The sequence below is a fragment of the Tribolium castaneum genome, chromosome 7 (genome assembly GCF_031307605.1).
Source record: "Tribolium castaneum strain GA2 chromosome 7, icTriCast1.1, whole genome shotgun sequence".
Classification (NCBI taxonomy): Eukaryota; Metazoa; Arthropoda; class Insecta; order Coleoptera; family Tenebrionidae; genus Tribolium; species Tribolium castaneum.
This window is the reverse complement of record NC_087400.1, coordinates 1166510-1189957: the sequence shown is the minus strand read 5'-3', so window position 1 is coordinate 1189957 and position 23448 is coordinate 1166510. Positions and strand designations below refer to the sequence as shown.

General features: G+C 32.5%; 2 protein-coding genes across 2 annotated transcripts; one reads left to right on the top strand and one right to left on the bottom strand.

Moving 5' to 3' along the window:
• Positions 1 to 11281: 11281 nt before the first annotated feature.
• On the bottom strand, positions 11282 to 12987 carry LOC661821 (uncharacterized protein). Its single transcript, XM_967959.4, has one exon. It carries the CDS (start codon positions 12830 to 12832, stop codon positions 11381 to 11383), a length of 1452 nt encoding a protein of 483 aa, XP_973052.1. The 5' UTR covers positions 12833 to 12987; the 3' UTR covers positions 11282 to 11380.
• Positions 12988 to 13128: 141 nt separating this feature from the next.
• Positions 13129 to 14952, top strand: Trs31 (TRAPP subunit 31). The gene is made up of 4 exons (XM_967999.5): positions 13129 to 13351; positions 13404 to 13530; positions 13581 to 13763; positions 14810 to 14952. The coding sequence occupies exons 1-4, from the start codon at positions 13197 to 13199 to the stop codon at positions 14906 to 14908; spliced, it is 564 nt and encodes a 187-aa protein (XP_973092.3). The 5' UTR covers positions 13129 to 13196; the 3' UTR covers positions 14909 to 14952.
• The last annotated feature ends 8496 nt before the right edge of the window (positions 14953 to 23448 follow it).

Sequence of the window (23448 nt, the reverse complement as noted above, 5' to 3'; positions counted from 1 at the left end):
ATTAGAGTTATCGAGAAACGGAAAAATGGAGGACAACCGGAATAAAAAACTCTACAAAATCGCATAGGACTCAAGGCGATATCTCGCAAAAAATTTTTCAATTTTCAAACGCCGATTACGGCCAAACTAAAAGAGTTAGGAGAAAATGCTTTTTTAGATCGGAAAGAGCACATCAAAATCTATAAGATAGAATCGGTTTTAGTTGATTTAGAGACACTTTAAAAATTGACCGATTTTAAGGGGGGGGTGTTAACTTTTTTTTATTTTTTTTTATTTTCTCATTTCTGGCTAAACTATTCGAAAAAGTGGAACTATTTTGATCGATTCCTATGCAAAATGATCCGGGGAATCGATTGGCATCGAGAAAATTGCCAAATTCTCAATAGTTTTTTAGTTATGAATTTTTTAAAATTTTCCCAATTTTTGCATTTGTCTCCAATTTGCTCGAAAACTATTAGTCGGAGAACAATAATTTTTTTTGAAAAAGATAGATAATTTAAAGAGCTTTCCAACGATAATACACTTCATGGGGTTATCTCTGATAGTTCCGGAGCTATTGCTTGACAAAAGTTCCGGGTACCCAAAATCGACAAAAATTGCGACGAAAATTGAAAAATCAAACTTCTAAAAATCGAACATATGGACTTTTTGTGGACTAAAAACAACTTTTGTGGGTTGTTAAGACATGTAGAAGTCCATAAAAATTTACTGGAGTGAGTTTAAAAAAAATTTTTTTTTTCACCTCTTTGAAGGTAAGTAAGTATTACTCAGGAAATTTTAGCAAAAAAATTGAAAATTTTAAATCTCGTGAAAAGTTGGTATAATACAGAAAATGAGCCGCTGAATTCAATGGAACAAACCGCATTGCTCTACGACTTTTAGTTTTTTTTTTATGAATTTTTTTAATGAATAAAATTTTTCACTATGACAAATGGCTACCCTAAATTTAGGCAAAAATTTTTAAATTTTTAATTCTTGTGAAAAATTGATATATTATGTAAAATGAGCCGTAGAATTCAACCGAACAAACCGCATTGCTCTACGACTTTTAGTTTTTTTTTTATGAATTTTTTTAGTGAAAAACTTTGATCGCCTCTGTAGCCGGAACCGTTGCCCGGAGCGGCTCCGGGTTTGGTCGAAAAAATAGATAAAATTAAGCGCTATTAGATGTTTTTTTGTTCGTTGCTCTAAGTCTTACAGTTTCCGAGAAAAACGCAAAAAAAGGTTTCCATTTTCACTTTTTTTCAATTTTCAACCGCCAATTACGGCGAAACTATTAGAGTTATCGAGAAACGGAAAAATGGAGGACAACCGGAATAAAAAACTCTACAAAATCGCATAGGACTCAAGGCGATATCTCGCAAAAAATTTTTCAATTTTCAAACGCCGATTACGGCCAAACTAAAAGAGTTAGGAGAAAATGCTTTTTTAGATCGGAAAGAGCACATCAAAATCTATAAGATAGAATCGGTTTTAGTTGATTTAGAGACACTTTAAAAATTGACCGATTTTAAGGGGGGGGTGTTAACTTTTTTTTATTTTTTTTTATTTTCTCATTTCTGGCTAAACTATTCGAAAAAGTGGAACTATTTTGATCGATTCCTATGCAAAATGATCCGGGGAATCGATTGGCATCGAGAAAATTGCCAAATTCTCAATAGTTTTTTAGTTATGAATTTTTTAAAATTTTCCCAATTTTTGCATTTGTCTCCAATTTGCTCGAAAACTATTAGTCGGAGAACAATAATTTTTTTTGAAAAAGATAGATAATTTAAAGAGCTTTCCAACGATAATACACTTCATGGGGTTATCTCTGATAGTTCCGGAGCTATTGCTTGACAAAAGTTCCGGGTACCCAAAATCGACAAAAATTGCGACGAAAATTGAAAAATCAAACTTCTAAAAATCGAACATATGGACTTTTTGTGGACTAAAAACAACTTTTGTGGGTTGTTAAGACATGTAGAAGTCCATAAAAATTTACTGGAGTGAGTTTAAAAAAAATTTTTTTTTTCACCTCTTTGAAGGTAAGTAAGTATTACTCAGGAAATTTTAGCAAAAAAATTGAAAATTTTAAATCTCGTGAAAAGTTGGTATAATACAGAAAATGAGCCGCTGAATTCAATGGAACAAACCGCATTGCTCTACGACTTTTAGTTTTTTTTTTATGAATTTTTTTAATGAATAAAATTTTTCACTATGACAAATGGCTACCCTAAATTTAGGCAAAAATTTTTAAATTTTTAATTCTTGTGAAAAATTGATATATTATGTAAAATGAGCCGTAGAATTCAACCGAACAAACCGCATTGCTCTACGACTTTTAGTTTTTTTTTTATGAATTTTTTTAGTGAAAAACTTTGATCGCCTCTGTAGCCGGAACCGTTGCCCGGAGCGGCTCCGGGTTTGGTCGAAAAAATAGATAAAATTAAGCGCTATTAGATGTTTTTTTGTTCGTTGCTCTAAGTCTTACAGTTTCCGAGAAAAACGCAAAAAAAGGTTTCCATTTTCACTTTTTTTCAATTTTCAACCGCCAATTACGGCGAAACTATTAGAGTTATCGAGAAACGGAAAAATGGAGGACAACCGGAATAAAAAACTCTACAAAATCGCATAGGACTCAAGGCGATATCTCGCAAAAAATTTTTCAATTTTCAAACGCCGATTACGGCCAAACTAAAAGAGTTAGGAGAAAATGCTTTTTTAGATCGGAAAGAGCACATCAAAATCTATAAGATAGAATCGGTTTTAGTTGATTTAGAGACACTTTAAAAATTGACCGATTTTAAGGGGGGGGTGTTAACTTTTTTTTATTTTTTTTTATTTTCTCATTTCTGGCTAAACTATTCGAAAAAGTGGAACTATTTTGATCGATTCCTATGCAAAATGATCCGGGGAATCGATTGGCATCGAGAAAATTGCCAAATTCTCAATAGTTTTTTAGTTATGAATTTTTTAAAATTTTCCCAATTTTTGCATTTGTCTCCAATTTGCTCGAAAACTATTAGTCGGAGAACAATAATTTTTTTTGAAAAAGATAGATAATTTAAAGAGCTTTCCAACGATAATACACTTCATGGGGTTATCTCTGATAGTTCCGGAGCTATTGCTTGACAAAAGTTCCGGGTACCCAAAATCGACAAAAATTGCGACGAAAATTGAAAAATCAAACTTCTAAAAATCGAACATATGGACTTTTTGTGGACTAAAAACAACTTTTGTGGGTTGTTAAGACATGTAGAAGTCCATAAAAATTTACTGGAGTGAGTTTAAAAAAAATTTTTTTTTTCACCTCTTTGAAGGTAAGTAAGTATTACTCAGGAAATTTTAGCAAAAAAATTGAAAATTTTAAATCTCGTGAAAAGTTGGTATAATACAGAAAATGAGCCGCTGAATTCAATGGAACAAACCGCATTGCTCTACGACTTTTAGTTTTTTTTTTATGAATTTTTTTAATGAATAAAATTTTTCACTATGACAAATGGCTACCCTAAATTTAGGCAAAAATTTTTAAATTTTTAATTCTTGTGAAAAATTGATATATTATGTAAAATGAGCCGTAGAATTCAACCGAACAAACCGCATTGCTCTACGACTTTTAGTTTTTTTTTTATGAATTTTTTTAGTGAAAAACTTTGATCGCCTCTGTAGCCGGAACCGTTGCCCGGAGCGGCTCCGGGTTTGGTCGAAAAAATAGATAAAATTAAGCGCTATTAGATGTTTTTTTGTTCGTTGCTCTAAGTCTTACAGTTTCCGAGAAAAACGCAAAAAAAGGTTTCCATTTTCACTTTTTTTCAATTTTCAACCGCCAATTACGGCGAAACTATTAGAGTTATCGAGAAACGGAAAAATGGAGGACAACCGGAATAAAAAACTCTACAAAATCGCATAGGACTCAAGGCGATATCTCGCAAAAAATTTTTCAATTTTCAAACGCCGATTACGGCCAAACTAAAAGAGTTAGGAGAAAATGCTTTTTTAGATCGGAAAGAGCACATCAAAATCTATAAGATAGAATCGGTTTTAGTTGATTTAGAGACACTTTAAAAATTGACCGATTTTAAGGGGGGGGTGTTAACTTTTTTTTATTTTTTTTTATTTTCTCATTTCTGGCTAAACTATTCGAAAAAGTGGAACTATTTTGATCGATTCCTATGCAAAATGATCCGGGGAATCGATTGGCATCGAGAAAATTGCCAAATTCTCAATAGTTTTTTAGTTATGAATTTTTTAAAATTTTCCCAATTTTTGCATTTGTCTCCAATTTGCTCGAAAACTATTAGTCGGAGAACAATAATTTTTTTTGAAAAAGATAGATAATCTAAAGAGCTTTCCAACGATAATACACTTCATGGGGTTATCTCTGATAGTTCCGGAGCTATTGCTTGACAAAAGTTCCGGGTACCCAAAATCGACAAAAATTGCGACGAAAATTGAAAAATCAAACTTCTAAAAATCGAACATATGGACTTTTTGTGGACTAAAAACAACTTTTGTGGGTTGTTAAGACATGTAGAAGTCCATAAAAATTTACTGGAGTGAGTTTAAAAAAAATTTTTTTTTTCACCTCTTTGAAGGTAAGTAAGTATTACTCAGGAAATTTTAGCAAAAAAATTGAAAATTTTAAATCTCGTGAAAAGTTGGTATAATACAGAAAATGAGCCGCTGAATTCAATGGAACAAACCGCATTGCTCTACGACTTTTAGTTTTTTTTTTATGAATTTTTTTAATGAATAAAATTTTTCACTATGACAAATGGCTACCCTAAATTTAGGCAAAAATTTTTAAATTTTTAATTCTTGTGAAAAATTGATATATTATGTAAAATGAGCCGTAGAATTCAACCGAACAAACCGCATTGCTCTACGACTTTTAGTTTTTTTTTTATGAATTTTTTTAGTGAAAAACTTTGATCGCCTCTGTAGCCGGAACCGTTGCCCGGAGCGGCTCCGGGTTTGGTCGAAAAAATAGATAAAATTAAGCGCTATTAGATGTTTTTTTGTTCGTTGCTCTAAGTCTTACAGTTTCCGAGAAAAACGCAAAAAAAGGTTTCCATTTTCACTTTTTTTCAATTTTCAACCGCCAATTACGGCGAAACTATTAGAGTTATCGAGAAACGGAAAAATGGAGGACAACCGGAATAAAAAACTCTACAAAATCGCATAGGACTCAAGGCGATATCTCGCAAAAAATTTTTCAATTTTCAAACGCCGATTACGGCCAAACTAAAAGAGTTAGGAGAAAATGCTTTTTTAGATCGGAAAGAGCACATCAAAATCTATAAGATAGAATCGGTTTTAGTTGATTTAGAGACACTTTAAAAATTGACCGATTTTAAGGGGGGGGGTGTTAACTTTTTTTTATTTTTTTTTATTTTCTCATTTCTGGCTAAACTATTCGAAAAAGTGGAACTATTTTGATCGATTCCTATGCAAAATGATCCGGGGAATCGATTGGCATCGAGAAAATTGCCAAATTCTCAATAGTTTTTTAGTTATGAATTTTTTAAAATTTTCCCAATTTTTGCATTTGTCTCCAATTTGCTCGAAAACTATTAGTCGGAGAACAATAATTTTTTTTGAAAAAGATAGATAATTTAAAGAGCTTTCCAACGATAATACACTTCATGGGGTTATCTCTGATAGTTCCGGAGCTATTGCTTGACAAAAGTTCCGGGTACCCAAAATCGACAAAAATTGCGACGAAAATTGAAAAATCAAACTTCTAAAAATCGAACATATGGACTTTTTGTGGACTAAAAACAACTTTTGTGGGTTGTTAAGACATGTAGAAGTCCATAAAAATTTACTGGAGTGAGTTTAAAAAAAATTTTTTTTTTCACCTCTTTGAAGGTAAGTAAGTATTACTCAGGAAATTTTAGCAAAAAAATTGAAAATTTTAAATCTCGTGAAAAGTTGGTATAATACAGAAAATGAGCCGCTGAATTCAATGGAACAAACCGCATTGCTCTACGACTTTTAGTTTTTTTTTTATGAATTTTTTTAATGAATAAAATTTTTCACTATGACAAATGGCTACCCTAAATTTAGGCAAAAATTTTTAAATTTTTAATTCTTGTGAAAAATTGATATATTATGTAAAATGAGCCGTAGAATTCAACCGAACAAACCGCATTGCTCTACGACTTTTAGTTTTTTTTTTATGAATTTTTTTAGTGAAAAACTTTGATCGCCTCTGTAGCCGGAACCGTTGCCCGGAGCGGCTCCGGGTTTGGTCGAAAAAATAGATAAAATTAAGCGCTATTAGATGTTTTTTTGTTCGTTGCTCTAAGTCTTACAGTTTCCGAGAAAAACGCAAAAAAAGGTTTCCATTTTCACTTTTTTTCAATTTTCAACCGCCAATTACGGCGAAACTATTAGAGTTATCGAGAAACGGAAAAATGGAGGACAACCGGAATAAAAAACTCTACAAAATCGCATAGGACTCAAGGCGATATCTCGCAAAAAATTTTTCAATTTTCAAACGCCGATTACGGCCAAACTAAAAGAGTTAGGAGAAAATGCTTTTTTAGATCGGAAAGAGCACATCAAAATCTATAAGATAGAATCGGTTTTAGTTGATTTAGAGACACTTTAAAAATTGACCGATTTTAAGGGGGGGGTGTTAACTTTTTTTTATTTTTTTTTATTTTCTCATTTCTGGCTAAACTATTCGAAAAAGTGGAACTATTTTGATCGATTCCTATGCAAAATGATCCGGGGAATCGATTGGCATCGAGAAAATTGCCAAATTCTCAATAGTTTTTTAGTTATGAATTTTTTAAAATTTTCCCAATTTTTGCATTTGTCTCCAATTTGCTCGAAAACTATTAGTCGGAGAACAATAATTTTTTTTGAAAAAGATAGATAATCTAAAGAGCTTTCCAACGATAATACACTTCATGGGGTTATCTCTGATAGTTCCGGAGCTATTGCTTGACAAAAGTTCCGGGTACCCAAAATCGACAAAAATTGCGACGAAAATTGAAAAATCAAACTTCTAAAAATCGAACATATGGACTTTTTGTGGACTAAAAACAACTTTTGTGGGTTGTTAAGACATGTAGAAGTCCATAAAAATTTACTGGAGTGAGTTTAAAAAAAATTTTTTTTTTCACCTCTTTGAAGGTAAGTAAGTATTACTCAGGAAATTTTAGCAAAAAAATTGAAAATTTTAAATCTCGTGAAAAGTTGGTATAATACAGAAAATGAGCCGCTGAATTCAATGGAACAAACCGCATTGCTCTACGACTTTTAGTTTTTTTTTTATGAATTTTTTTAATGAATAAAATTTTTCACTATGACAAATGGCTACCCTAAATTTAGGCAAAAATTTTTAAATTTTTAATTCTTGTGAAAAATTGATATATTATGTAAAATGAGCCGTAGAATTCAACCGAACAAACCGCATTGCTCTACGACTTTTAGTTTTTTTTTTATGAATTTTTTTAGTGAAAAACTTTGATCGCCTCTGTAGCCGGAACCGTTGCCCGGAGCGGCTCCGGGTTTGGTCGAAAAAATAGATAAAATTAAGCGCTATTAGATGTTTTTTTGTTCGTTGCTCTAAGTCTTACAGTTTCCGAGAAAAACGCAAAAAAAGGTTTCCATTTTCACTTTTTTTCAATTTTCAACCGCCAATTACGGCGAAACTATTAGAGTTATCGAGAAACGGAAAAATGGAGGACAACCGGAATAAAAAACTCTACAAAATCGCATAGGACTCAAGGCGATATCTCGCAAAAAATTTTTCAATTTTCAAACGCCGATTACGGCCAAACTAAAAGAGTTAGGAGAAAATGCTTTTTTAGATCGGAAAGAGCACATCAAAATCTATAAGATAGAATCGGTTTTAGTTGATTTAGAGACACTTTAAAAATTGACCGATTTTAAGGGGGGGGTGTTAACTTTTTTTTATTTTTTTTTATTTTCTCATTTCTGGCTAAACTATTCGAAAAAGTGGAACTATTTTGATCGATTCCTATGCAAAATGATCCGGGGAATCGATTGGCATCGAGAAAATTGCCAAATTCTCAATAGTTTTTTAGTTATGAATTTTTTAAAATTTTCCCAATTTTTGCATTTGTCTCCAATTTGCTCGAAAACTATTAGTCGGAGAACAATAATTTTTTTTGAAAAAGATAGATAATTTAAAGAGCTTTCCAACGATAATACACTTCATGGGGTTATCTCTGATAGTTCCGGAGCTATTGCTTGACAAAAGTTCCGGGTACCCAAAATCGACAAAAATTGCGACGAAAATTGAAAAATCAAACTTCTAAAAATCGAACATATGGACTTTTTGTGGACTAAAAACAACTTTTGTGGGTTGTTAAGACATGTAGAAGTCCATAAAAATTTACTGGAGTGAGTTTAAAAAAAATTTTTTTTTTCACCTCTTTGAAGGTAAGTAAGTATTACTCAGGAAATTTTAGCAAAAAAATTGAAAATTTTAAATCTCGTGAAAAGTTGGTATAATACAGAAAATGAGCCGCTGAATTCAATGGAACAAACCGCATTGCTCTACGACTTTTAGTTTTTTTTTTATGAATTTTTTTAATGAATAAAATTTTTCACTATGACAAATGGCTACCCTAAATTTAGGCAAAAATTTTTAAATTTTTAATTCTTGTGAAAAATTGATATATTATGTAAAATGAGCCGTAGAATTCAACCGAACAAACCGCATTGCTCTACGACTTTTAGTTTTTTTTTTATGAATTTTTTTAGTGAAAAACTTTGATCGCCTCTGTAGCCGGAACCGTTGCCCGGAGCGGCTCCGGGTTTGGTCGAAAAAATAGATAAAATTAAGCGCTATTAGATGTTTTTTTGTTCGTTGCTCTAAGTCTTACAGTTTCCGAGAAAAACGCAAAAAAAGGTTTCCATTTTCACTTTTTTTCAATTTTCAACCGCCAATTACGGCGAAACTATTAGAGTTATCGAGAAACGGAAAAATGGAGGACAACCGGAATAAAAAACTCTACAAAATCGCATAGGACTCAAGGCGATATCTCGCAAAAAATTTTTCAATTTTCAAACGCCGATTACGGCCAAACTAAAAGAGTTAGGAGAAAATGCTTTTTTAGATCGGAAAGAGCACATCAAAATCTATAAGATAGAATCGGTTTTAGTTGATTTAGAGACACTTTAAAAATTGACCGATTTTAAGGGGGGGGTGTTAACTTTTTTTTATTTTTTTTTATTTTCTCATTTCTGGCTAAACTATTCGAAAAAGTGGAACTATTTTGATCGATTCCTATGCAAAATGATCCGGGGAATCGATTGGCATCGAGAAAATTGCCAAATTCTCAATAGTTTTTTAGTTATGAATTTTTTAAAATTTTCCCAATTTTTGCATTTGTCTCCAATTTGCTCGAAAACTATTAGTCGGAGAACAATAATTTTTTTTGAAAAAGATAGATAATTTAAAGAGCTTTCCAACGATAATACACTTCATGGGGTTATCTCTGATAGTTCCGGAGCTATTGCTTGACAAAAGTTCCGGGTACCCAAAATCGACAAAAATTGCGACGAAAATTGAAAAATCAAACTTCTAAAAATCGAACATATGGACTTTTTGTGGACTAAAAACAACTTTTGTGGGTTGTTAAGACATGTAGAAGTCCATAAAAATTTACTGGAGTGAGTTTAAAAAAAATTTTTTTTTTCACCTCTTTGAAGGTAAGTAAGTATTACTCAGGAAATTTTAGCAAAAAAATTGAAAATTTTAAATCTCGTGAAAAGTTGGTATAATACAGAAAATGAGCCGCTGAATTCAATGGAACAAACCGCATTGCTCTACGACTTTTAGTTTTTTTTTTATGAATTTTTTTAATGAATAAAATTTTTCACTATGACAAATGGCTACCCTAAATTTAGGCAAAAATTTTTAAATTTTTAATTCTTGTGAAAAATTGATATATTATGTAAAATGAGCCGTAGAATTCAACCGAACAAACCGCATTGCTCTACGACTTTTAGTTTTTTTTTTATGAATTTTTTTAGTGAAAAACTTTGATCGCCTCTGTAGCCGGAACCGTTGCCCGGAGCGGCTCCGGGTTTGGTCGAAAAAATAGATAAAATTAAGCGCTATTAGATGTTTTTTTGTTCGTTGCTCTAAGTCTTACAGTTTCCGAGAAAAACGCAAAAAAAGGTTTCCATTTTCACTTTTTTTCAATTTTCAACCGCCAATTACGGCGAAACTATTAGAGTTATCGAGAAACGGAAAAATGGAGGACAACCGGAATAAAAAACTCTACAAAATCGCATAGGACTCAAGGCGATATCTCGCAAAAAATTTTTCAATTTTCAAACGCCGATTACGGCCAAACTAAAAGAGTTAGGAGAAAATGCTTTTTTAGATCGGAAAGAGCACATCATTTTGAGTCATGAATTATTTGTGCACTTGGAATCGAACCTTTTCTTCTTCTTCCTTTTTTTTTTTTTTTTTTTTTTTAAGTCCCACTTTTACGATTACGTAATAAGACCCTCACAGCCGTCATACAAACACAAAAATAAACTCACCCTTAGTTTTTGGTGGGGCGGAAATTCCGTTTTTTTTACGTTTCTGACGACTTTCAACATGGTCGTACAATTACAGCAACAACAGACAAAATAAAACAAAATACGGAGATTTAAATCACATTAAGCCACTTTCATAAAAAACAACCCTTCGAAAAATAAAGCCCATATCTCTGTTCCTAATTGACCGAAAATTTTTAAACTACTACCAACTTATTCTCCACTGCAAACAGTCCCCCAAACTAGAAAAAATAATACAAAAAATGAAAAAAAAATTAAGGGTGGGTTTTTCAAACTTATGCAAACCCCATCGAGTGACCCCTCAAACTTCACCGCCTGAACTGGACATTACAAAAACACAAAAATGGGTAGGTCTTTTTTAGCTCCTTAAAGAGATAGCAAAATGACTATTGAAAATTACGGTTTCAACCAGACCGTCGTTTAGATTACACCAAGACGCATCTTTTCTCTCATAGGACAAAATTGTGACCAATGCTTAGTTCCCGAGATATTTAAAGAATTAGCTTCAAATTCAAATTTTCGCGCCTGCGTTTGGCAGCGTGATTTTTTAAATTTTTCAATTTTTATTTTTGCAATTAGAACAAAACCATTGGAAAATGTGGAACTACTTTGGTTTTGGCATCGAGAAAACTGCCAAATTCCCAATACTTTTTTAGTTATGAATTTTTTTAATTTGCTTTTTTGGGGAATTAAAAAATAAGTTCGGTTAACTTATTCAATATTTTTTAAATAAAACCACAAATTGCTGTTTCAATCATTTATTACCCTTACGATAACAAAAATAAATTCTCTTATAAAACTAAAATAAATAATTATTCTAGATACAATGGTGAAAATAAACTTAATCCTTCATCAAATTATTTTTAATAAATTGCAGAACTTGATGTAGAGCTTCTTTCGTGCCCTTCCCTTCAAAGAAAACCAACTCCAACCCGATACAATCCCCAACTCTGGCAACACTAATTTTCGCCTTGAGATAAATCTTCTCCGAGTTACAATCATCCGACTCAGTCTTCCGTTTCTTCGCATTATAAAACCCACAATCCTCCTCCAGCGCTCGTTTGCTCGACGGTGAGCCCCCAACCCCCAACTCAGCCAACTTTTCACAAACATCACCCCTCTCAGGACTGTCTAAATTATTATTATCACATTTTCTCCCCCCGTCGCTAAATCGCAACTTCTCGCGCCTTTTCCTCCTCTGATGCGACCACGTGTCCGCAAACGCCACCACCACAAACTCCACCAAACCCCTAACACGCTTAATCTCCTGGAAATCAAACTGCAGCTCCTTAAAAACCCCAACAAGTCTCTCACAAACAACACTGACTTTATACTTGGAATCCTCCCCCTTGGGGATTTGGTACAAGAGCGGCTTTGCCATTTTTTGCTTAGCGCTGATCAACGAATCTGGAATTTTGGTCAAATCAACATCACGGAAAGTCCACGCTAGCCCCCATCTCGTCGTATGCCCTTGACAAAACTCCGTCTGCTTGAAGCTAACAGCCCCCACCTCCCTAATCAACTTCTTCAACGGCGGCAGCGACGACTTGTGCCCCACCATCGACGTGTAAATCGCCACTCGGGGCCCCCACGCTTTGCTCTCCTCAACCAAGCGCGAAATGTACGAGACTTCGCCCCCCGTAGCCACCACTTCGTCCACGGAGGCGCAGAACGCGTTCTTAGGGTGGGGCCGCTTCACCTTGCGCGCCTTGAAAAAGGGGTGCAGTTCCAGCGGCGTGGAAAAAAACGGGGGGTTGCACATGCAAAAATCAAAGTCTCCGGGAAATTTCTCCAGGACTTGGGCCAACAAACTGTCTTTCTGGGCCCCCATGACGGTGACTAAGCCCTCGAGGTGGTTGTTAGCCACGTTGGCGGTGGCGCATTTGAGGCTTTCGGGGTCGATTTCGGTGGCGACCATTGACCATTGCGACTTCCTGGCGGCCAGAAGGGGGTAGATGCAGGAGGCGCCCGTCCCGATGTCGATGCCGCGGGCTTGGGGGGGCCCCCCGGCTAGGTTTAGGAGGTCTTCGAGCCATAGAATGTAGTTCAGGCGGAGTGGGATTGTGGGGATTAGTTTCCCGGGGGGTATTTCAATATTTAAATCGAAGTCTTTCTTCAGGAGGGTGCACGTGAGGGCCCGAAGGGCCCCCACGTTCTTGAAATCAATTGTGACTTTACCGGAGACGTCCTGAGTGGCGTATTTGCGAAACTCGGGGTAATCTAACGCCAGTTGTTTGAAGTTGGGGGGCTGCTTGTAGATGTTACGGGGGTGCATGTACTGGTTCATTGACATTTTCGCTACTCTAATAACTCTTAAAATACAATAGTTAAGCTTAAATTAAAATAAATTCAAAAACGTTTTTTTGAAAATTGACATAACCTCCAATGCGGTGGGTGGCCAACACAACGCAAAAAAATTACCAATTCTATTATCATTTTTTAAGCCCGGTTTTGGGGCGATTCCTTGACGAAACTCAAGCGTAACGGGGCCGAATAACCCCCCTGATTAAAACACTACCACCACATAATTATTTGATGGTATCGTAAATTAGAAATTAATTTTTAAACATGTAAAAGAGTGGCCAACCCTGACATTGCGAAATTCCCAAATCTTGTGTCACCCAATCTAACCACACTTTTTGTCATAAAAAATCAATATGAGTTTAACGGGGCGCAATAAGACCAGTATTTTGGATAAGCCCCTGAGTCGGGGCAAGGGCGAGGTGTCTTTAAGCTGCTTTGCTTTGCTCTTTTCGGAAGTTGTGCAATATTGTCAAAATAAATCTCACACGGTTCCGGAGCTCCAGAACAGGTATTTTTGCCCCAAATCGGCGTTTAACTGTATTATAGTCTCTGTGAGTTAGATTGCACGAGTTGGGGCGCAGAGTCGGCGTGAAACTGATCGATCTTTACTTCCTTAGAGAGAGAAATGGCAAACGGGAGATCAAGTTATTAAATATCCTCCTGTTTGTTAAATCAACTTTGTGGAAGGTTTGACGGGGTCGTGGGGTTTTAAAAATGCTACGGTCGTGTGGTTTTAGGCGTTGTTTGGGCGCGAAGCTGATAAATTAGAGCATTCCAATGATGATGAAAACACCTATTATTTGATGGAAAAAGAGCCCCTAGTCAATAGATTTATTTCGGTCCCGAGGGACAAAAGTAGCCTGAATTGTGCTGTCTTCATCGCCGGGATAATCGAAGCCGTACTTACGGGAACAGGCTTTGTAAGTAAAAAAATTGCTAGGCAGGCAACCAATTATACACCACTGTATACAATTCATATACTCCACACTTTGCGTAATTAATTAATTATTTTATTTAGCGCCAAACTTGTAGTAAACAACAATTTGAATAGGTCTCTAATGATGACTAATTTCATAACGGTTATGAAAGTGAAAATGCGTCCAAATTGCTTTTAATTTTTTGGTCATTGTGTAGTTGACACCTCATAATTAATGTTCCGCTCAATTACTCAACTGATTTAAAATGTTTCGCAAAATGCGTGGGTCGCACGTATAATATATTCTCGGTCAAAAATTGCCACTTGCATCAAGCAGGTCAAGGTTACTATATGTACGTTGTCTCTAACTATGCATGGAAGTGGATATAGTTACGTCTAAAATAATTTACAGGAAACTGTAATTTTAACCAGTAAAATTTGGGAATTTACTATTTATTTTCTATGTTTTTATGTTTTAAGTTACATTTTTAGTTACATATCTCCTCAATTAAGACTTTTATTCATGAAATTTGCACACAAACGCATTAAAAAATGAGGTATCAATGAAACAGGTGGTATTTTTTATTTTCGCATTCTTTAAAAATTAGCTATTATTTCTTAAGTTTCGTTCAAAAACATATTCACATAAGGCTTTTTTGCTTAAATAAGGATATAGTTAACTATACTGCTTACCCTAACAAAATAATAATAATAATAACTCAAGTTACCTTATCAATAAAAAATAAAATTCAGTAACTTGATTTTTTTGTAAAACAGAAATATTTGGAGGTATTTTTGTTGTTTCAAATTTCAGTTATCTCGCATTAACGGCGATAAGTTACCACATGCTCATGTGATTTGTAGTCACGCGCTTTGATAAAATATTGTGACCCACATCTTGCTGAAACATTATCAAGTATTTATTTTATTGCTTTGATATTATTATTGTATGTGGTAGCAAGTACGACGACCCTGCTTATAATTTTTTCATTAGAAATCATATTTGACGAGCGTCATAGATAATATTACAACATTTACGATTCTTTACAGACGGCTAAAGTGACAGCGCATTGGCACAAAGGAACGACATACATGGTGAAATTCGATGATACTGTCGTAAGCAGGGACAAGCAACTCGAGGAGAGATAATTTGTTGATTTTGTATATTTTTCAATAAATTCCTTTTTCCTCAATTGTGTTTTTCTAACCCAATTCCACGAATTAATTTCTAGATAAATATTTCAATTATCAAAAGTTTCCACTTGAAAAAATTCGCAAAAAACACAAAACTCATTTTAATCGCGCTGATAATTGTGTCAAAACATCCGGTACTTACCCTCAAGCATGAGTACAAAAGGACAGTTGGTTGGGAAAAGACCAAACCAAACTTTTGCCCATTTTTTAATGCCAACAAAATTTACAAATGTTACTAATTTTTTTAATAACTTCAATTAAATCAACTTGAAGTCGCGATCTTTGTAAGCGACTTCGCCATTTCGGTATCTCTTCTCCTTGGCCTGTCTTGTAGTGTGGAGGAGGTAGATGTAACCAACCATTGGGAGCAGTGTTAGGAAGAAACCGTAGCCTGCAGTTTTAGGATTGGGCTTGAAATGCTCGTAAGTGCTCACTCGCATCGCCTGGTAGCGCTGGAGGGCCGGGTCGAACTGAAAATAACAAAAAAAAAAATATTAAAAAAAATAAATATTTTGAGTAATGACGTCATTTTTTAATTTTTTATACATTTTTATGTTTCTGGTAAAGATTTTTCACGATTTTTTTGGGTACAGAAAATCACGCCATTTGCATCTCGTTTCGCCTCCTAACTCATAGTCCTCCGTAGTTCACCCAGAAATTCTTACAGCAAATCAATAAATCGTTTTTGGTTAAAACCAATTTCTTGGTGTTGTAGAAAGGGGTCACGTATGAAAGTGATTTGCAATTTGCGCAAATTGCGGTGCTTCCGCGGGTGACCTCTGTACATTTCCTTATGCAAGAGATAATTACAATATCAATGCAATGACGGATAAAATACTGAATTTATCTAAAATCTGAATATTTGTTATTTAAATGGAATTCCTGGCACGTCTTTTTTTTTCACCTCTTTGAAGGTAAGTGTATTTACTCAGGAAATTTTAGCAAAAAAATTGAAAATTTTAAATCTCGTGAAAAGTTGGTATAATACAGAAAATGAGCCGCTGAATTCAATGGAACAAACCGCATTGCTCTACGACATTTAGTTTACGAGTTATGAATTTTTTTGTTGATTAAAACTGTTCACCATAAATACCGCTATGCTGAATTTAGGCAAAAAATTATAAATTTTTTATTCTTGTGAAAAATTGATATATTATGTAAAATGAGCCGTAGAATTCAATCGAACAAACCGCATTGCTCTACGACTTTTAGTTTTTTTTTATGAATTTTTTTAGTGAAAAACTTTGATCGCCTCTGTAGCCGGAACCGTTGCCCGGAGCGGCTCCGGGTTTGGTCGAAAAAATAGATAAAATTAAGCGCTATCAGATGTTTTTTTGTTCGTTGCTTTAAGTCTTACAGTTTCCGAGAAAAACGCAAAAAAAGGTTTCCATTTTCACTTTTTTTCAATTTTCAACCGCCAATTACGGCGAAACTATTAGAGTTATCGAGAAACGGAAAAATGGAGGACAACCGGAATAAAAAACTCTACAAAATGGCATAGGACTCAAGGCGATATCTCGCAAAAAATTTTTCAATTTTCAAACGCCGATTACGGCTAAACTAAAAGAGTTAGGAGAAAATGCTTTTTTAGATCGGAAAGAGCACATCAAAATCTATAAGATAGAATCGGTTTTATTTGATTTTGAGACATTTTAAAAATTGACCGATTTCTAAGGGGGGGTGTTAATTTTTTTTTAATTTTTTTTATTTTCTCATTTACGGCTAAACTATTTTAAAAAGTGGAACTATTTTGATTCATACCTATGCAAAATGATCCGGGGAATCGATTGTAATCAAGAAAAGCGCCAAATTCCCAATAGTTTTTTAGTTATGAATTTTTGAGTATATGATCTAATTTTTGCTTTTATTTGCATTTTCTCGAAAACTATAAGTCGGACAACAATAATCTTTTTTGCAAATGATAGATCATTAAAAGAGCTTTCCAAAGATAGTACACATCATAGGGTTATCTCTAAAAGTTCCGGAGCTATTGCTTGACAAATTTCCGGGTACCCAAAATCGACAAAATTTGCGACGAAAATTGAAAAAATCAAACATCAAAAAATCGAATATATGGACTTTTTGTGACGGATAAAATACTGAATTTATCTAAAATCTGAATATTTGTTATTTAAATGGAATTCCTGGCACGTCTTTTACCCAATAAATTATCACCGTAAAAAACTAACTCAGACACGCGAGACAACGCTTACTTATGAACTTATCTCGTTAAATTAACGATTTGGCTCTGAAAAAAATCACTGAAAGTTCATTAACAAATAGAAATTTCCGTACAACCTTAACATTGCAGTTTCCTTAATAAAATTACAAAGAACTGTTCGATTGCAAAAAATACTTTACAACCTATTTCGCTCTTGTATTCTAAACGTAAATGCTGGGAGATACGTAAGCGTGACTTTACACTGATTGCTGATAAAATCTAATCCCAAATAAAGCGCTGTGTAGACAAATGGTAAAGTTCACAGTTTTTGTGAAGAAAATTGAAATGATTTTTTATCGCACGTAATAAGTTACACAATTGTGGGCACATTTTTCTGTTTGAATTTTAGAAAGCTGGCAGTTTCTTCTTATTTTGTGGAAAATGCAGTATAATGTCACAATAAATGTCGAACTAATGACTTGTTAAGACGTTTTTGCTACTGTATAATGCCACGTTACAAAATCGCAAACAAATCAAAATTCAACAAGATTCAGAGATAATCACAAAGTTAATGGAAAATTGGTTGTGGTTTTGAGATTCCATTCACATTCTTAATTAAATAAATTGCGGCAATAAAAAGTTGCGTAAAATGTCATCATTTGTCGTGAAAATGCAAATTGAGCGATTTTCTAAAAAAAAAATTCGAAGTTCAAGGTGTGATGCAGTGGTAAAGTCAATGGCACGTTTTACGAGTAAAATAAATCAAGACAATATAATTAGAATTATGCAATAGTCGGCATTCAGGAAAAACTGAGCTAATCGGGATAATTTCTACCGATTGATCAGATTATGCAAGAGCTAACAAAGAGCAAGGAAGTTCATGCTTGCATGTGTAAAATTTGAGCTAATCTGAAATGACTATTGTGGTGTAAATTTCTCACTAAATTAACACAATGCTATCACGAAGTGAAGAAAAACGAAAAACGTTATAAATTCATCCTTGTGTTGTTTGTCTTTGGAGCTTGGGAAATTCCTAAGTCGACGAATTGTTTTTATTTATTTATTTAAACCATTTCCGCTCCACAATACTTCCGTTGTACTTGCGCTTTCTTCAAAGTTCAAAAATCTGCATTTATTTGTCTCAATATGTTGCAAAATTATTAACATAACCACTTGCACAATCCACAAATTTTTGGCGAAATTAAGACGAAAGTTTTTACAAGTATAGGCTTTTCAATGATTTATTTTGCTTGCGAAATTTAAGCGTAGGTATGAATTTTTTTCTTTCGTGAAAAATTCCCGCTTAGATTCATTTATCATACGTAATGTCATAGATGTTTAGGCAAAGACAACTTTCCCGTTATTTATTGCAAAGGGAAAAATGCAGATTTTCATTGCTTTTCAATTGCATTCTCATGCGAAAAGGTTAAGGAAATCTTAAGTTTTTTTTTAATAATTCCAATTTAATTCGTTTGAGGTAGTAATTCTTAATTAAAATTGAATTCTGAAAAAAATGTACTAATATTCTAGAATTTTGTCTTAATTTCTGCTTAGTCAAACATTTATCACTTATCCTTGAGACAGTAAGATCTGATATTCCCGTTTTTTGATAAAACAGATAAATTATTTGACGACAATGTCTGAAATTGGATAGGAGAAAAATTCTCAGACAGAGAGACCTTGCCTTGTCTTAACAATTTTGATCAGTATCACGACTTGAGTATTTCACAATGATTTCCGAACTAAACCAACTATTAAAAAAAAAATTAAATTAAAATAAAAATTAAAAAAAAATTTAGATAATTTTTCAGCTCAATTTCTTCAATAAAAATCTCAAAAACATGTTTAAAAGAGTAAAAAAGTAGATTTTTTTAAATTTTTTCAGCTTATGCCCGTCAAAATTTCGCTCAAAAAACTAAAACTATATGCTTGAAAAATAAAAAAATTATTCATTTTCGACCAAACTTTATAGTTTTTCGGCTTAATTTTAAACCAATTTCCTAAAAAACGAGCTAAATTAAACGAAACAAATAGATTTCAAACGCACTAAAAGCTAAAATAACATCGATTTGGATTAAATTTCGTGGTTTTTCAACTAGTTTTAGTGAAATTAATCGAAAAAGTTTTGTTTTAAGCGACAAAAATGTGCTAAATTATAAAAAAAACACAAAAATAAAACAATTTTCGGTCTATTTGGTAATTTTGTGCAACAATAAAGTTTCTGGCTGAAAAACACTCCAAAAAACCTAAAAAAAAAACAAGAACTACGTAGTGTTTTTATTATTCAGCTTATTTCTGACGAAATTTCGCGCAAAAACTAACGAAAATGAGTATAACATCAATTTCAGTTTATTTTTGTGATTTTGAGGCTTGTTTTCATAAGTTTCAAGTTCAAAGACGAATTAAATTCACTGAAAATTTCAGGAAGAAATTTTTAGGAAGAAAAAACTTAGTGTGTTATTACTACTTATTACCTCCTGACAAAGGTAAAACTTACAATTTATTTCAGCCTTCTTCGATTTGGTTTAAATAAAATATAAAATATTTCCGTTTTTGCCCAAATTTTTAACATAATTTGGTGATGTTTTCTATTTTTTTAGCGAGATCTCTGAAAAATTAAAAAAATTAAACATAACTTCGACCAAATGTAGTAGTTTTTTTGGTATTTTGACGAAATTTCGTTCAAAAACGAGCTAAATAAAAAAAAATAAAGTGAATTTCTATTGAAGTACTTTGTTAGTTTGTGATTTTTATTAGGTGTGTTTTGACAAGTTTTTGCAAAATAAATCGGTCTAGACCTAAAAAAGATAAGATAACATCAATTTCAATCTTAGATCATTTTTTTTTTAGTTTCTAGTAAATTTTTCGAAAAAACTTTTTTCAGTATAACTGGATTTTCTGTTTCTAACGAAATTGTGCGGAAAACTTGCATTTTTGGTTTAGAATTTTGAATTAAATTGGTGATTTTTCGGTCTCTTTTAACGAAATCTCAAAAATGCTCAAAAAAAAAGACAGAAATAACATTACTTTTGGGCAAAATTATCGGTGATAATGGAATTTTCACCAACTTTTAGCGAAACTTTTCTAAGTAAAAATTAAAAAAAAAACAAATTCTAAAAAAATTCGAAAAACAGTTGGAAAAAAAAATGTTTTATTCGATAAAATATAGTAATATTTCACTCTGTTTCTTCGAATAAACTGAGAATATAACTTCAAACACGTGCTTATGTACTTGAAAAATATAAAAATAATACATTTTTCAACCAAACATTATAGTTTTTCGGTGATTTTTCGGTCTCTTTTAACGAAATCTCAAAAATGCTAAAAAAAAGACGGAAATAACATTAGTTTTAAGCAAAATTATCGATGATAATGGAGTTTTCACCTACTTTAAGCGAAACTTTTTTAAGTAAAAATAAAAAAACAAATTCTCAAAAAATTCGAAAAACATTAAGAAAATAAATGTTTTATTCGACAAAATTTAGTGATTTTTCACTAAGTTTTTTAGAATAAACTGAAAATATAACTTCAAACACGTGCTTATATGCTTGAAAAATATAAAAACAATACATTTTTCAACCAAACTTTATAGTTTTTCGGTGATTTTTCGGTCTCTTTTCACGAAATCTCAAAAATGCCCAAAAAAAAGACAGAAATAACATTACTTTTGGGCAAAATTATCGATGATAATGGAATTTTCACCAACTTTTAGCGAAACTTTTCTAAGTAAAAATAAAAAAAACAGATTCTCAAAAATTCGAAAAACATTCGGAGAGGAAATGTTTTATTCGATAAAATTTTGTGATATTTCACTCTGTTTCTTATAATAAACTGCGAATAAAACTTCAAACACGTCCTTAATACTTGAAAAATATAAAAATAATACATTTTTCAACCAGACTTTATAGTTTTTCGGTGATTTTTCGGTCTCTTTTAACGAAATCTCATTCTCAAAAAAAAAGACAGAAATAACATCAGTTTTGAGCAAAATTATCGATGATAATGGAATTTTCAGCTACTTTAAGCGAAACTTTTCTAAGTAAAAATAAAAAAAACAGATTCTCAAAAAATTCGAAAAACATTCGGAGAAGAAATGTTTTATTCGATAAAATTTAGTGATTTTTCACTCAGTTTCTTCGAATAAACTGAAAATATAACTTCAAACACGTGCTTATATGCTTGAAAAATATAAAAATAATACATTTTCAACCAAACTTTCTAGTTTTTCGATGGTTTTTCGGTCCCTTTTAACGAAATCTCAAAAATGCTCAAAAAAAAAACAAAAATAACATTAGTTTTCAGCAAAATTATCGATGATAATGGAATTTTCACCAACTTTAAGCGAAACTTTTCTAAGTAAAAATAAAAAAAACAAATTCTCAAAAAATTCGAAAAACATTAAGAAAATAAATGTTTTATTCGACAAAATTTAGTGATTTTTCGGTCTCTTTTAACGAAATCTCAAAAATGCCCAAAAAAAAGACAGAAATAACATTACTTTTGGACAAAATTATCGATGATAATGGAATTTTTACCAACTTTTAGCGAAACTTTTCTAAGTAAAAATAATAAAAAAACGGATTCTCAAAAAATTCGAAAAATATTCGGAAAAGAAATGTTTTATTTTTTTTATTCGATAAAATTTAGTGAGTTTTCATTCTGTTTCTCAAAATAAACTGAAAATATAACTTTAAACAGGTGCTTACATGCTTCAAAAATACATTTTTCGACCAAACTTTATAGTTCTTCGGCTTATTTTTAAAGCAATTTCGCTCAAAACGAGCTAAATTGAACGAAACAAATAAATTTCAAACGCACAAGATTCAGAGAAATAAGCTAAAACCAGTTTTAGTGAAAGTAATCGAAAAAGTTTTTTTTAACCGACAAAAATGTGCTAAATTCTAAAAAAAAAACAAAAAAAAATAAAAAAAGCCAGGAGGCTTAAAAAGGTAAGATTTTTGCCGAAACCTCACATAAAAAACAAAAGCCAGTAATTTTTTGACCAAATAATGAATTAGACCTAGTCAGGTCAGGTCAGGTCAGGACCTAGTCAAGTCTAATTTGGTGAATTAAATGTGCATACAAACTAACAAATTTATTTTTTTGACCTTTTTTGTCAACCAGAAAAGATGATACGCAATGTCGGACTTCTCCCAATATTATAATTTTTGTAAATCTAGTTAAAAATAAATAAAAATAAAGTATAAAGTTAAAAATAAAAGGCTTTAAATCTTTTGTCATTAAAGTAACCTCTGGTGTGCCTCAGGGCTCCATACTTGGCCCTTTACTTTTTAACATATTTATTAACGATGTTGGCAGTGTTATAAAATCTAAGTACCTATTGTATGCTGACGATCTAAAGATGTATAGGGTAATAAAATCTTATAAAGATATAAAGATCTTACAAGAAGATATCAAAGCTCTTGAAGGTTGGTGTAAAAGCAATGGCATGGAGTTTAACACCGATAAATGTAAGACAATGTGCTTTAGCCGTAAAATACATCCCAATAGACACTCATATATGCTAAATTCAATCGATTTAAATGAAATTAATTTTATAAAAGATCTTGGAGTATTTTTGGATACAAAACTTTTATTTACATATCATTATGATTACATCCTATCTAAAAGCAGAAAAATGTTGGGGTGTATAAAAAGATGGACGGCTGATTTTCGCAATATTAGGTCAGTCACAATACTCTATAACTCTATGGTCCGTTCTATTCTTGAATATAGCTGCATCGTTTGGTCGCCTATATATATTACTTATACAGATCAATTAGAGGCAGTGCAGACTAGTTTTCTAAAATATGCTAAATACAAACTGTCTACTAATAATGTTATTTTGAATAGCTTAGATGATGTGTCATCCTATCTAGAAAAAAGGCGTACGCTACATAAACTTTGTTTTATGTTTAAATTGGTTAACAGCCAATTAGATTTACCAGACATAATATGTAAAATTAATTTTAATGTATCATTGGTAAATGTTAGATGTCCGGAATTATTTTTTGTTTACAAGAATAAACACAATTATTCCTATAATTCACCACTTAATAGTTTATTCTTGGAAGCAAATAAATATGCCAGCAAAATAGATTTTTTTGGTTCCTCCTTGTACAGATTTAGAGCAGATTGTGTTATGAATATGAAAGTGTAATTGTTTTTTTTTGCGTTACTTATGTTATTGTAAATGCTTCTTAGCGTCAATAAAGTTATTATTATTATTATTATTAAAATGTGTTAATATCAAATCTGAGGGCCGCGTTTCGCAACTCTTCGATCCTCCACAGTCATTGAGAAGAAAGTAAACTAATGATGATGCGACACATGT